Source organism: Trachurus trachurus (assembly GCF_905171665.1).
Source record: "Trachurus trachurus genome assembly, chromosome: 4".
In the NCBI taxonomy this organism is placed as follows: domain Eukaryota; kingdom Metazoa; phylum Chordata; class Actinopteri; order Carangiformes; family Carangidae; genus Trachurus; species Trachurus trachurus.
In genome coordinates this window covers 26,346,744-26,361,167 of record NC_139898.1, presented here as the reverse complement: position 1 = coordinate 26,361,167, position 14,424 = coordinate 26,346,744, and the positions used below count along the sequence as shown (strand labels likewise).

The following is a 14,424-nucleotide window of genomic DNA, read 5'->3' as shown; positions in this document are numbered from 1 at the left end:
AACAGAGGCCAATGCAACTAATTCACTTTTAAAGGCAACTGCTAATGAATTAGGTCAATTTGGTAGTGCTATTCCATGTGAGAAAAAAAAAAAAAAGCCTACTCGGGAATGCATGCTTTGTATACACCCCATTGTATACAATAATAGTCATTGTCCTTGTTGCATGGTGTCTAATCCCAGCCCATTCAGAGCAGCACTTAAGATTCTTGGCATACTCCCATACTCATTGCTACTCGTGGACTTAATCTTTTTTCCCCCCCTCTCAGAATCAGTCAAGTGTATGGCTTAGCCAGATCAAATGAAAGCAAGCTAGCCTGCTGCAGAATAGCATTCCTAAGCACAGAAAAGTCAGTAGAGACAGAGCCTCCAAGGTTGAGTTATATAAGAACAGACTGACCCTGCTCAGTGTCTGTCTGAGAATCTGCTGGGTCTACACAATGATATAACAGGGGGATTTTCTCTTGAACTGGTGACTTCAGATGTCCTCCCCCACCTATGTGCATTGGGGACTGTTGCTTGTTTGTCATGTCGTGTGGTTGTCTGAAAGGACCGGACTCAGGCGGTGTTATATTTCATAAATAAATCAGTTTTATTTGTAGCATATAAAATTAGATCATTTTACAATTTATTCCAGTATGACACATAATATCCAAATAAAGTAGCTACATTTTAGATAAATAATATTAATAACAATAATAAAAACATTCATTCATCCTTTGACATGTTTCGCTTTGTCTTTTTTTCATGAAGGGAGTTCAATAGCTGCCACAAAACATGAACAATAATGCCCACGTCAGGAAGGAATGAAACCGCACACTTGTTAAACAAGTCGAGGGGCTACATTTCGGTGTCTTGTTCTTAAGATACAGGATGGTATGCTAATTGAAGTTGCGCATGTGCATATCTACATATACACACACAAGTCTACAGTCTGGGTCATGTCTGATGTAAAGGATCAAAATATACACAGTGAATTGATATCAGCGACTAACATAAATGTACAAATATTAATTACATCTTGCTCCATCACGAAGCTACTTCGGATGCTCCATTAATACGAAGCAGTTCTTATTAAGAATGCTGATGTAGTCACAGCAAACAGTGCACTTCATTAAGTCCTCATGATGTAAGCCCACAATTCCTTGGGAATCTAGTTACAACAAGAAGCTGGTAGTTGATTGGTGGTCTATTTACACCCCTGCATTCATCTGGACTGTCATTGGCTGGCCAGTGATGCCGCCATGTCTTTCTCTTGCCGAGGGGTTTTGCACGTTCGTCACCAATCAGTCTCTGAACTTGTGAATGTCGTTGGAGAGGCGGTAGAATGGGTAGGAGGCTTCGTTGGCATGGGGACAGTTGTAGGTGCACTTGCAGGACTCGATCATCATGATGTTCTTGTTGAAGGTCTCGCCATCCTCGCAGCGGAACTTGACCCGGATGGTTCTGGTGTCGTGAGGGCTGCAGCAGCGCCCGTCCACGCAGGCTCCGCAGTACTTGGGCCTGTACTTCTTCAGGCTGGAGCAGCCGGCGTAGGTGAACTTCACGGGCTGACTGGACTTCTTGGTTCTACTACACTTCTTTCCTTTCTGCAGAAGAAGCAACAAAAGGAAGATGGAGATCAGTTTTGCTCGTTGGCCATTCAGTGTTGTGTTTTCACTTTTCAGTATCATGCATGCTTCCATCTCATTCAGTCATGGTGGCTCAAGCTTACCTTCAGACTGGAGTAAGGTGACTGGGTGCATGGTCGCACTTCACAGATTCTTGTCTCTTTGACCAGCTTGCACTCGCTGTTGTTGTTGGTGACCCTGGTGGAGATGCCAGTTCCACAGCTCTTGGAGCACTGGGACCAGGGTGTGGTTTGGATGATGCACTTCTGGCTGTCAAACATGTGGACTTCAGGCTGTGGTCTGAATGCTGTCATTAGAAGAAATTGAAAAAAAAGACAACAAGTTAGCAACTTGAAATGTATCATGTCATATTGTAAGATCTTCCATTAAAGTTTCCAGAAAAAAACATTTCCAGATTGAAAGACTGCTTCTTACCTGGTAGAGACTTCAGTCCTCCCTTGAAGATTTCAATGAGCTCATTCCTGTTGGTGAGGTCTTTTTCCAATTCATCTGTCATTGTGTCTTTTCCAAAGATCTTCTCCAGGATGTCTCTATCCTTGCCATCGTCGCACACCCACTCCTCGCAGCACTGACCCGCAACCTTGACCAGTCTTGGGTTGGCGCAGCCCAGGTTGGGCAGGGAGAGCTCCTGTGGGCACAGTGGGACACATCCCACTGCCCCATCGATGCATGTGCACTGGTGTTTACAGTTGGGCTGGAAACTCTCTCCGTTCTGGTAGATCCTGCTATTGTACTCGCAGGGTCTGCCCTCTGACTTGGCTGCAACGGGGAGAAAAAACAGGAGGAAAGGAATGTTATTCTTTCCTGCTCTGCTCAGAGACGTCTGCTGAAGACATCACATGGCTGCCAGATAAGGATCAGTTAAACTGTGAAATTCTTCAGGCTGCCTGAGGAGTCTCTTTCCCTCCACAGTGGGCTGTCTGTGCTTTGAGGTTTAGACTAAGTTTCCTCCTAGCTGCATTCCACAGAGTTGAAATCACACAGGTTCCCATACTCCTGAATTAAGCTCCCTTACTTTCTCTAAAACAAAAAAATAACTCGAGACTATAACTCAGAGGCATGCACATCTGGAGCTGGATGATCTTTATACATACCTCGGCAGATGCCACGAGTAGTAGCAGCAGCAAAGCTGGCCCCAAAGTTACACTCCAGCCCTTTAGTGTGGTCACAAGGCTCGGTCAGGCTGCAGTCCTCGTTCAGCTGCCTGGCGCAAACTTTGCAGCAGCCGCAGCCATCCAGGACGACGCTCACGCCGGGTGCGCACTTGGGCATCTCCAGCGGGCACTCACACACGGAGGGGCAAGAGGAGGAGGAGAGGACCTGCACAGCCAACACAACAAAACCCGCTTATTAATAAAGACTGAAAGGTTTCAAGTCATGCCGCACACAACACCTCCAAACTACAGAAACTCTCCTGGCGTTTCATCCCATTTGAAAGAGACAACATGTGCTCACACTCTCCTCTCATTGAGATAGAGTCTATAACTTCTGAAACATTTCCCTGAAAGACTGAAAGAGAGAAACAACTCACCAAGTTCAGGTTTCCAAAGAAGGCGAGGACAACAGTAAGCATCAGCATCTTGGATAAATTTTCTTGTGCGCGTTCAAGAGGAATCCTGTTCCCAGTTAATGAAAAGTAGATATAGTCTGTCTTCGGAGGAATCCTTAGGTATTCCCTCACTCAGTCGTCTGTCTCTCTTGACTTGTTTGCTGGTAGTCTCTGGTGTTAGAGGCTCCTTTAGAGTAGATGAAGCTCTTGGTAAAGCGGTTGCAGTCTGCTGAGGTCCGGCCACCTCCGGACTTTTATACCGTAGTGGGAAGCTGACGTCGTTCCTGGGCTGCCTGCTGAACTGTTCCCAAACTATGCCAGGAATGTTTCTCGGCGCATTTTCCATCCAAGACCTAAGCTCCACCCTGTCTAAACCTTTCTCTTTTTTCTTTCTCAAATGGATTTTTCCCCCCTGGATCCCATCTGAACACACTTTTCCGTCTCACATTTTTCCCTTCTTGTTTATACCCCCTTTCATTTTCTTCCTCCGCTTGCTTCTCACATCTATCAACTCTAGTTCAATGGAGTTTTTCCGTAGAAGTAGTGGAGTATATCTGCTTTTTTTTTTATAACTTCTTTTTATCTGTGATGATAATTCCTGAGTGGTATTCCTGTGTTTTTTACACTTTGTCCGCAAATGAATGAAATAAATAATATATATTTTATATCTTATGCGTTTCAGTGCAGGTTTTGGATTGTATAACTCTTTACATTGTGATTTAAAATATCATTAAATATGTAGAAAACGTGCCAAAAAAGTATTTTAATGTTTTTTATTAACACGTTTCGGTTTCATTTACGCAGGGTCTCCCGCATCAGTTGGGATTTCTGTGTCAGTGATGCTTTTTGCTGATCTGTACAATTTGTTCAATTCACTTTTATAGGTTGTTGTAGTGGCCACGTTTAAAATAGCTGTAGGTTTTTGTCTGAGTCTTAAAGGTGTGGGCAGAAATACGTTTAACAGTGTCTATTTCTGGCTCTGCAGTGCCTTTATTCAGAGGAGCTAAGCATTTCCAGATGCGCACCAGAGCTCAGACGTAACAATATTGCCATATTTGGTATGGCAGTAGCCCACATTATTAACATATTTCTCTCCCTTTGGCCAGCAGACCACAAAGCATTCCTGACAGCTTAAAGGCTTGTTAAATATGTTCTTCATGCAGGGAAATTCCTTTGCATTCATTCCTTGAGGCAATTTGACTTTTCACGCAACCTGTCCATCACTTTTTCGGGGGTGCGGGGGTCGGGAGTGGGGGTCCCGTTCAAGGTGAAGTGATCCAATTTTCCACAAGGGATGTTGTGGTGTTAGTGGTGTTGGTGGGGGGAGACAAATACTTGGTCTTTGTCTACGTTTTTTTTCTCGTTCTCTCTCTCTCTCTTCCTCTCTCTCTCTCTCTCCTTTTTTTTTTTTTTTTTTTTTGCATCAGGGGTCTCAATAAGTCCCCTCCACAGAAGTTTTCCAATTATTCCGATTGATGAAAACATTCACCAGAGGGAAACGAAATGCGTAAAGACGCACCATAAACCGTCGTTAGGAGCATGAACGGTTTACAGAGGAGATTTTTTTGCATGAGAGCAGTGTTTGTTTGTGTTTATATGGGATCGGACATTTCTCTCCTTGTCTCTCCCCCCGTAGCCTCCCGTGTAGACTTAACATAACGATAGACAGTGAGACAGACACAGCAGCACTGAACCAGACGGCCGAAGAGCCTCTCCGGTGAGTTTTTAACACTTCTTCTTGTTCTTCTGCGTCACTTTACTCCACGCGGGCTCTTTGATGACTGGTCGGCGTTTACCTGCAAAAACCCTGACTCATCATCGCACACCCGATATATGAATATGAATCACAGCAGCTAAAATAGACTCTTAGAGCATCTTTCAGAAAAAAAAAGTAAATAACTCCTGATAGAGATTTTCTTCCAAGTCGTAGCGCACCGAGCTGGACAGACTGACACTGGACACTCCAACTTTTTTTTTTATAGGCTAGACGCGGCTGAGGGTTTCTCACGCGGACTGTCTGGGTTTAGGTTTTGATTTTATGGTCATGATTTCATACTTCCAGTTCACGGCACTAGATGGTGATGTGAGGGGCAGAACTAGCTATATGTGTGGACGGTGCGAAGGATGACCAATGTCTAAGTGTCACCAAGCAGAATAGAAGTGGTCAGAGGTTGTTGGTTGTTGGTCCATATAGCCTGTTGCTGGTCTGTGTGTGAACAGGAGGTGTGCCTGTGTGTGTGAGTTTGAGTGAATGTGTGTGAGCAGCCTATTTGGACAGGGGGTGTGTCTGTATGAGCACGTGTTTTTCTCTACTGTGTGTATTTCTTGGCTCTATGTGTGTGCGTGTCCTATGTAAATATCAAATGTTAGAATTTGAAAGGGCACTGTATTGATTTTTGCACATCAGTATGGGGGTTTTCTCGTCAGCACCAGTCAGCCAGTCAGTGGAAACAGTTGGAGAAGATCTGCTCAGGTGCTGACAGGAGCTTCACAGAGTTTGATAAACTTAACTCTGGTACTGTCATCATCAGATCTCTTTGGGTTTGGACAGTGAATAACAACAAATATTCAGCAGGGATGGTTTAACAACAACATGGTTTGGCTGCATCATGGGGAAGTGTATAGGATTCAATAATTTTGGATCTCAGCCCATACAGGGAACTAAAAACACCATATCCCAAACCATTGATTTAATAACACTTTTCTTAAAACCCCTATAGGTGCAATACTGAATTTGCAGAAACAGCCCTTTAATGCCTCTACAGTACACTGCTCAGACTGCAGGTCTTGCATGTGTCATGTCTTGTTTGATTGTCCTCTGCCGTGTTTGACCCGAAGTCTCTCAAACGCATATGTGCATGTTGTACGCCAATGTGTGTGTGTGTGTGTCTGTGTGTGTGTGTGTGTGTGTATAATATGTCTGCTACGACTAGAGGAAACAGTGTTGTCATTGTGCGTCAATGGAGAATAACATTCACTCCATAATTACCCATTCAGCTCAGGAAACATTCCAAAAGCTGGACATGCGGCTCCATGTTGTAATTGTCCTGGCATAATAGTTTCCATTAATGCTGTCTGTGAACCCCTAACTCTCTCTCTCACACACACACACACACACACACACACACATACAACACACTCCTTCTCCCCCCCAGAATAGAGGATAGGGTGTCTTATCTGTGGATTATGCTCTCAGTTCTGTAACGTGGCAGTTTCACAACTCCCAGCTGGAACTGGCTTATGTATTTTTTATTTTTTTTATTGTTGACTGATGTTTGTGAGATTGTGTTTGTTTGCTGTGTTGTGTTGTGGTTCAGTGTAATGGGAACCAATCGTCGCATCCCACGAGGAGCGCTCTTGATGCGAAGAGATGACGGCGTTCTCAGGAAGTCTGTGTGCATGGCGAGCAGCCCTCGGCCTCCCCCTTTATGTCTAAGTGACAGATGGAACAGAGCAGGACAGGACAGCCCGTCGTGTTTAGACAACAGATTCCATTGTAATATATTCAAGATAAATGTCATAACTGGTATGCAGTGTGTACGAGCAACACTTCCTTTCTCTGTCAGCTCACCGAGCAGCAGGAAGTCCGCTGAGTTATGGGTCGTTCCCGTGTAAACCAGGGCAGAGATGAAGCCTGTGATTAAATTCTGAAGAAACATAGATACAAGCTGGAGGTAGATAGACTTGTCTAGATCCCAGATTCACATCAGTTACAATGGATTTTTCTTTTCTTTTTTCTTTGGAAAAACTTTTGTTGCCAGGATTTGCTGATTCTTTAAAAGTGAATAAGAAGGAGGCACAGTCCTGGCCGTGACCCCCGAGAGTTAGATCATTTTGTCTTTGTTATCTTGATGTAATTAAACGAAAAGGCCTTGAGGGAGGATCGCCGTTTCATAATCTTGTTATGAGTGAAATTTTTTCATATCCTGTATTGTGTAATTTCTCCCCCTTAGTTTATTTTGGGTTTGTGCTTAAAGTTGAAGACAGCAGTTTTACACGGAATTAGGAAATTTTCTACAGTCCACCTCTGTTCACAATGTCGTGCAAAAACCAGTCGGTGCATGTCTGCAGTACATCCCTTGTTTATTACTATCATAATGTGGTTACATTGGTGAAGCTTAAGGCGATAACACAGGACTCTTGGGCCTGTTACATAGTCCACAACCAGCATCATGACTGGGGTCTCCTGTGTAGATGTGCAGTGAATAGTGCTGCTGCAATATCACATATCAGTGAAGTGCAAGCTATACACTTTTGCTACTGGATCAAAACTTATATATAACTCAGATATAAAGGTCACAAAGGTCACAATGAAATCGGCTGAATTCTACAGTATTTTATTATGTTGCTTGTGTAAAACGTGCAGGCACAGGATGATTAAATTATTCCCTTGATTAAGCTTTAATATCTCCATTCTGATCTGATGTAACTCGCCCGAAGCATCTGAAACTCGAAATACAGAGGAACAAACTAATCCATGTGAAATAGGGTCCGTTTAACATTCACGTACTGTCAGCACCTCAACAAAAAAATTATAGGAATCTACCTACCATCCCTGTCAAAAAAAAAAAAAAAAAGACAAAAGAGGAGGCTCTGGTTTGTCAAGAAATGTAATCAGCAGTTATGATTATGTGGAAAAAATGTCTGCCATTTGAGTCTAAATCAATTACAGGAAAGAGAGGTTCAAGGAGAAATTCTCGCTTTGATATTCTGAAACAATATCATCAATCTCTGAACTCCACTGCATTCCTGGAGTTATTGTGTGATGAGCCGTTGTACCTTGTCTGTATCCGATTGCTCTTGACCTGCATGTGTATAGCGTTTGATATTTAATGTGCAAATGCATTACTTAAAGGATAAGGCCGGTAATGTATGAGTTGTACTCTTATCTGTGGCTTTTCAAACGCAAACAGTTGAGCACTGTAGTTGTGTTTGGCAAAGTTAATTCAAAAATTGATAAATAATTGCATTTGCTTGAAACTATACTGAGCTACAGATTCCTGCTCATGTTGTGCAGAGGCGGGTATATACAGTGGCAGGATGCAGCTTCAAGGTCACACAGGACAAATGCACTTGAATGGCGAAAGTGCTAAATATAGATTATTATGGTACACAATGATCAATGTCAGTGCATCCTTTCCTCTAGATGTAGCGTGTCTTGTCCATTGCCGTTTAAATACCGAGAGACTCTTATCAAAAGTGACATTTACTCCAAAATTTTTCAGATAGCAGAAAAAAAACATCTTAATCGTTTCCATTTATAAACATCCATTTTTATCATTTCATTTCATGCCATTTCGTCACTTTATCTCCCGCGGTAATGAGGCTTATGAATGCGCCTGAACGCCAAGAGCCAAATGTGCTCCGTGCACCTGTGTAATCAGGGACGTCTGTGTCACATAAGACGTCTGCAATCTCATCATGAGTCCAATCATACCAGACAAATAAAGAGGTGCTGCCTTCGGTGCCGCAGCTGGAGCATCGTGTCTGCTTTCACTCATTTTCATTTTATAGCCACACAATGTACCAGCCAGGTGTTCCTGAAGGTATGAGGGCTTTCCTTCATCCAAAGTAACCCAAATTCCTCAGCACGGGGAGAGAGAGAGAAGAGAAAAGAGAGGGTCTTTTCTTGGGCCACGTCCATCCGTGATGAGGAATGATGGAAAAAAAAAAACAAAAAAAAAAGGAGAAGCCTGCATGGGTGGGGGCAGGTGTTAGTGTTGGGAAGAGGAGGAGGAGGAGGAGGGTTGGTGGTTGGTGATCCTGGCTGGAGTGGAAAAAGGAATGTGGGGCTCCTGGAATGTTTAGAGCAGTCGGGGATAATTGAGTGAATCTGGAACAAGAAAAGACAAACCGAGGTCCCGCGGTGGAAGAATGTGCTTCTGGGACGTCTGAAGAAACATTCCATCCATTCAGACGGCTTCACCGGGCCCAGAACCTTCCTTAGATGGCACCATAGGGAATATACCCCCCCCCCACACCCTCCCACCCACCACCACCACCACCTCAAACACCCTTCCTCCTCCCATAGACACATACACATACTTACACTGCTCTTCCTTTCACACTCTTCTTGCCTTACACTTCACACACTGCAGGACAAGCAGAGATTTATACTGTATGTATGTACACTTCGCCCCTTGAAGTTTGTATACATTATTCCTCAAAGTCGGCCAAGAGCGAAGCAGACACACATGTCCGCAGGCACGTCCTCTCAATTTAGTACGTTGCTTTATATTATGTACTTATAGCTATAGGACGATCCAGATGAGATTGTTTCCTGTTTATTTCTTGTGAGATCTGACTCAAACTCAAAAATCAGTGTTTTCATCAGAAATACCCCTCGCTATATTCATCCATTCTTTAAGGTTTCATAGGAATTCCTTTACTCATTTGGCAGATGTGCTTTTATCCAAAGTTACTTATAAGTATGGGGCATAAAACTTTCTGGACCTCGGTGTGAGTATGTCTTATCAATGAGGACAAGAAGATCAAGTGAGGATAGAGATGGATCAGCCTGGGGATCTCCTGACCTCAAAATGTCAAATCTCTTCCCAATTATGTCAGTCCTGATGAGTTAGAAAGAAAATGTGTGGATGATTAGCCTCCACACAACTTCAACTCTATTTACTTTTTCAATTCAATCATGTTTTCAGTATTATACCTTCTGCGCTCAATGTCACTTCACTTTAACCGGTTTAGCAGCTCTGAGTAACTTCATTCCCTGCAGAAAACAACCTGTAGCCGATAAATCTTAAAACACAAGACCAGCATTTTCTGCAGGAATGTTTCAGTGCTCCAAAAACATCTGACCACCAGTAGAAATCAGGCTGTGGTTAACAATTATTCTATGATAAAGCCAAAAAAGACAGAAATTTGTGGGGGGAAAAAAGATTATCAGAGTTTGTCATACTTCTTCAGACTCTTGCTTTAAGTTGGCAACCAAAATATCTATTTACTATCACACAAGACAGAACTGAGAAGCTCAATATTCATCTGTTGTTTGATTTAAACCATAAATCTAATATCAAAATAGTTGCTGAATAACTTAACTGTGACTTATTCATTTAAATACCCAGATGAGTGACTTTACACAAAAATGAAGAAATAAAATTGAATGGGTTATAATATAATTTGGGATTATCATGGATATTTTTGGACCATATCATTGACTTTTTTCAAGAGACTTTTAGGATGAAAGAGTTTGACTTGCAGGCTCTACTTTGCAGATGCAGTGTGAAAGTGATTGAGCCACAGCCTCGGTGTGTTTCTGACTGTCACTTGTTGGGCTGGACGCCTCGCTGAGGGCTGACAGACTCGCAGGCTACACGTGATTGTCGGTGCGCGTCACCGAAGCGCCGTCGCTCGCCTGGAGACTGGAACAGCGCTGACTGACACTATATGTAGCAGGCTACTGTAAATAAAGAATAAAAACCTAGCAAACTAACGGGGGAACACACAATCAAGCCAGGCAGCATCGAGTTAACTGACAGTAGTTTCTCTCATTCATTCGCTGAGTTGTCTGTGAGGGTTTCTCTTTTTTCTTCTTTTCTTTCTTTTTTTTTTTTTTTTTGCTCCTGTTTTTTCTTCCAGATTTGAGCGTGCCAAGTAAAGGGGAAAGCAAAACATGGCTGGTTTAATGGCAGGTTTTGGTCATTACACCCACGCCGTCGTCCGGGGAATCCCCGCGTCCCTGGCCGGAGAAGCGCTCCGGAGCAGCCAGTCGGACGTGGACCTCGCCAAGGCGCAGAAGGAGCACGAGGCGTACGTCGAGGTCCTGAGGACGAGGCTCGGGCTGGAGGTGGTCGAGCTCCCCGCGGACGAGGCGCTCCCGGACTGCGTGTTCGTGGAGGACGCGGCCGTGGTGTGCGGTGACACGGCGCTCATCACCAGACCCGGGGCAGAGAGCAGGAGGAGAGAGGTAGGGGAAGGGGAAGTGTGTGTGTATGTGTGTCAGCATGATTCATTATTATTGCAAAGATAAAAACCAAAAAAAGTTTGATGTGAAAGTGAAAGTGGAGAGGAAGGAGTCCACCAGCCCTGTTGTGCTCACTGGGAGTGCAATTAGTGGGCTGCAGGGATGCATGCAGCAGTGATAGAATAGCAAGTGTCTCGTCTATGTGACAGTCTCTAGGTGCTTATTACTAGCAGTGGATCTTAAACTAACCATCGTGAAATCATCATTTCCTCTCTAAAGTATGTGAGTCAATTGATAATTAAGTCAATTAACATCCATTCCAGCTGTGCACTGCTAAATGAAATCATCTGCAAAAATGTGTTAAACATGAGTCTGAGGAGGGTGCACCCTCTGCATCTCTGAACGCTGCTCAGCTCACCAGCTGTGCCATATCTGAGATCACATATTAACCTTATTGTGCAACCAGCCCATGAAAGTTGTTATGGTGATCATGCATGGAGGAGACGCCCATTTCAAAGAGGACAATGCTTCTTTTTTTATACAGTATGTGCTTGTGTCACCCCCATACATCTTATTCAGGCTGTAGTTTGAGTGTGATTGACTTTTCTTTTGCATGTCAATTCATTGTACTTTTTGCAATAATGCATGGCTACTATTGACTGTTTCACTTCATATTATTAGTAGGATGTCAGAGGAATTTATGGGATGCTATTACAGCATCTTACTCTGTATCTCAAACAGTAATTGGCTGATTGAAGCTAGAAAAAAAAAGGAAATTCAGACATGTCGTTTAGGAGCTGAGGGGCTTTTATTGCTGCAGAAATGAATGAATCCAGACTTCTTTTTTTTTCAAACAAAACAACAGCATGTGTGCATTCAGTTGCCGAGTGGGGGTAGCTGCCGTGTATGATAGGCATATATATGTGTGTGTGTGTGTGTGTGTGTGGTAGAGAGCGTGCATGTGTGAATGACAATGAGGAAAACGGTAGGGCAGCTTCTGTGAAAGCCGCTGTCATTTCACATCACAGTCACTTTACTTGGCTCACTGGTGCTAATGGTCCCCAGCCTCACTGGCAGCCGGGTTATTGATTGAAAAGCTTTGGTGCTGCTACCTTCAGCCACACCACATTTCATTTATGCCGAACGCAGTTCAAGTTACATTTGCATGCGCGTGTGCACACCATCAGCATCAGCCCTCTTGCCAGAACCCTTTCTCACATTTTATTTGTGACAGTTTTCTTTTCTTCACATTTCATACAGTTAAAGCGACGGTTTGCTCTCTTTCCCATAGTCTGCTGATGGGAGATGGCAGCTGTGATGAATGAACAATGGCCAAACAATGAGTTACAAGCACACGGATGGCATGTTTGCAAGAACAGGCCTGTAGAATTGATAAGAATGACTGTATGAGTGTTTATTGACTCAGGCAGAATAAGAAGTGATTCTGCTGAATTGGATACTTTTGTTCAAGGAGGAAGGAGATAGAATTATCTGTGAAAATGACATTTAATTATTGTTGTGCCAGATAAAGCGCCGTGGCCTGGATGGCTGGATGCACTGTGAAGAGTCAACAAAATCATGTTTCACACTGAGCTGAGAATTAAGTGCTGGTTGAGGATATGTACATGTACTGTAGTGGTTTAGGGTGAGAGACATGGGACAGTAATTCTGCTGCTAATCAATACAGTCGTCATCAATACCATGATCCATCCAGAGAGTGCCTTTTCATAACATAGTTGACTGATTGTGTAACTGAGGATTAATGCAGTATGATGTATCAGACACATTGTTATCATTGTAGTTATTACAACTGTAAAACCTGAGTTTTTATTTTGCCTTTACTTGATGGAAGAGAAACTGTGTCATTATCCTCAAAGAACCAAACCATCTTAGTGTGTTTGTAACTTTTCTCAAAGAAAATACTTTCTGAAATGTTTTTTTTCCTTCTCAGATTCTTATCTTGCCTTTTGGTTTACAACCGCTGCCATGCGCGGCAACAGATACGGCGCTGCTATCTGCTCAGCTATCGTGTCTTTGAACACTTGGTTGGTTGCCTGAATCTCACTGATGTGTGATATACATAACAGTTGCAATGGGAAATTCCCTCCCCCCTCTCATCGTAAAAAGGTATCATGGTTGATGTGCAGCCAAATGGAAGTGGATAAGAAATCTCAGTAAACAGGATCTTTATCAAGACACGCAAGACACATGGATCATAAAAGTTGACATGAGATGGGGTTTAAATGGAAAACATTTAGTTCTCTCATCAAATGTCTTACGTGCACCATTATTCAAACTCCTAAATGAACTTGGTGTAGCGTCCATTTGCCTTGAAAACTCATAGAAAGCATTTTCACTAAGTGCTAACAGTCCTCTGACACTTCTATGCCCATGCTGCTTGTGAAAAGGCTCCAGCTCATTTAGGTTTGATGAGTGTTCATTGATTGCCTATAACCAGGCTTTGGTTGACTTGGATGTGTGCAGGGGATCATTGTGCAGTCCAGCTGTCACAAAGGTTGACGTTATTTCAGCGGATCCATGAAGTCAGTCAAACCATCAAGATTGCCCTTTCCTGAAAAAGTATCCCCATGTCTTCATCGACCCACCTCCATCCTTGACGATAGGGGATTGTGTTCCTCACTTTGTTTGTTGCAGACCACTGAGCATGTGGCAGAGCAGTTTCAGTTTTGTACCATCACTGAATTGAACATTGTGTCCCAAAGCTCTGAAAGCCTTTCCAAATTCCTTCTTGTATATTCCATTTGAACCCTTCTTGTGCTTCTTGGTCAGGAATGGTTTGCATCATGGAGCCATTAAATCCTTTTTTCTTTTTCTTTTTTTTCCAATATAGTGATCTTCTTATGGTTGGCACTTGCACATTTGTCCCAGCCTTCACCATATCAATTCTTTGACAGTAACACAATGGCTTTGGGCTTTCTCCCAAAACCAGGAAGGTTTCTCTGCCGTTCCATAAGTTCAGAATTTCCGAACATTGCTTCCAGTGGTTTCTGTAGGAATGTTCAAGGTCTTGGAAATCATCTAATGCTCATTGTCCTTTTCGTGCCATCAAATAATCCCCTTCTCTCAGCTTTTGTGACAACTCCTTAGTCTTTATATGGTTACGAGTCGACGCACCTTGAACACATCCTGTTGGTGACGTTAATAGAAACACTTCATAGCTGAAGAAAATCACCGGCCGTTATTAAGATCCCAGTGGACTGTCAGTTTCAGGTCATACAGACTCACAGTAGGTTTTACAATCAGTAACATTATGTAGGGGTTAGGTAATTGCGACTTGGCAGTATGAACAAAATATCCTCCTTCTCTAC

At 43.2% G+C, this 14,424-nt stretch overlaps 2 protein-coding genes across 3 annotated transcripts in view; one reads left to right on the top strand and one right to left on the bottom strand.

Moving 5' to 3' along the window:
• Window positions 1-587: 587 nt before the first annotated feature.
• Window positions 588-3,406, bottom strand: ccn1 (cellular communication network factor 1). Its single transcript, XM_083969854.1, has 5 exons — window positions 3,160-3,406; window positions 2,723-2,948; window positions 2,043-2,387; window positions 1,712-1,914; window positions 588-1,586 (listed from the first exon to the last, which is right to left on the bottom strand). The coding sequence occupies exons 1-5, from the start codon at window positions 3,205-3,207 to the stop codon at window positions 1,284-1,286; spliced, it is 1,125 nt and encodes a 374-aa protein (XP_083825980.1). The 5' UTR covers window positions 3,208-3,406; the 3' UTR covers window positions 588-1,283.
• A 1,317-nt stretch (window positions 3,407-4,723) lies between these two features.
• The window catches only part of ddah1 (dimethylarginine dimethylaminohydrolase 1), an 80,641-nt gene continuing 70,940 nt past the window's right edge, over window positions 4,724-14,424 (top strand). The window contains exon 1 of one of the 2 annotated variants that reach the window (XM_083969649.1): window positions 4,724-4,894. Coding sequence is in view for 1 of the 2 variants with exons in the window: in XM_083969647.1 (XP_083825773.1) it covers window positions 10,805-11,098 (294 nt within the window). In the remaining variant the exon portion in view is untranslated. Of the gene's footprint in view, window positions 4,895-10,511; window positions 11,099-14,424 lie in introns of those variants that run through there. The other variant, XM_083969647.1, reaches the window with a different exon arrangement.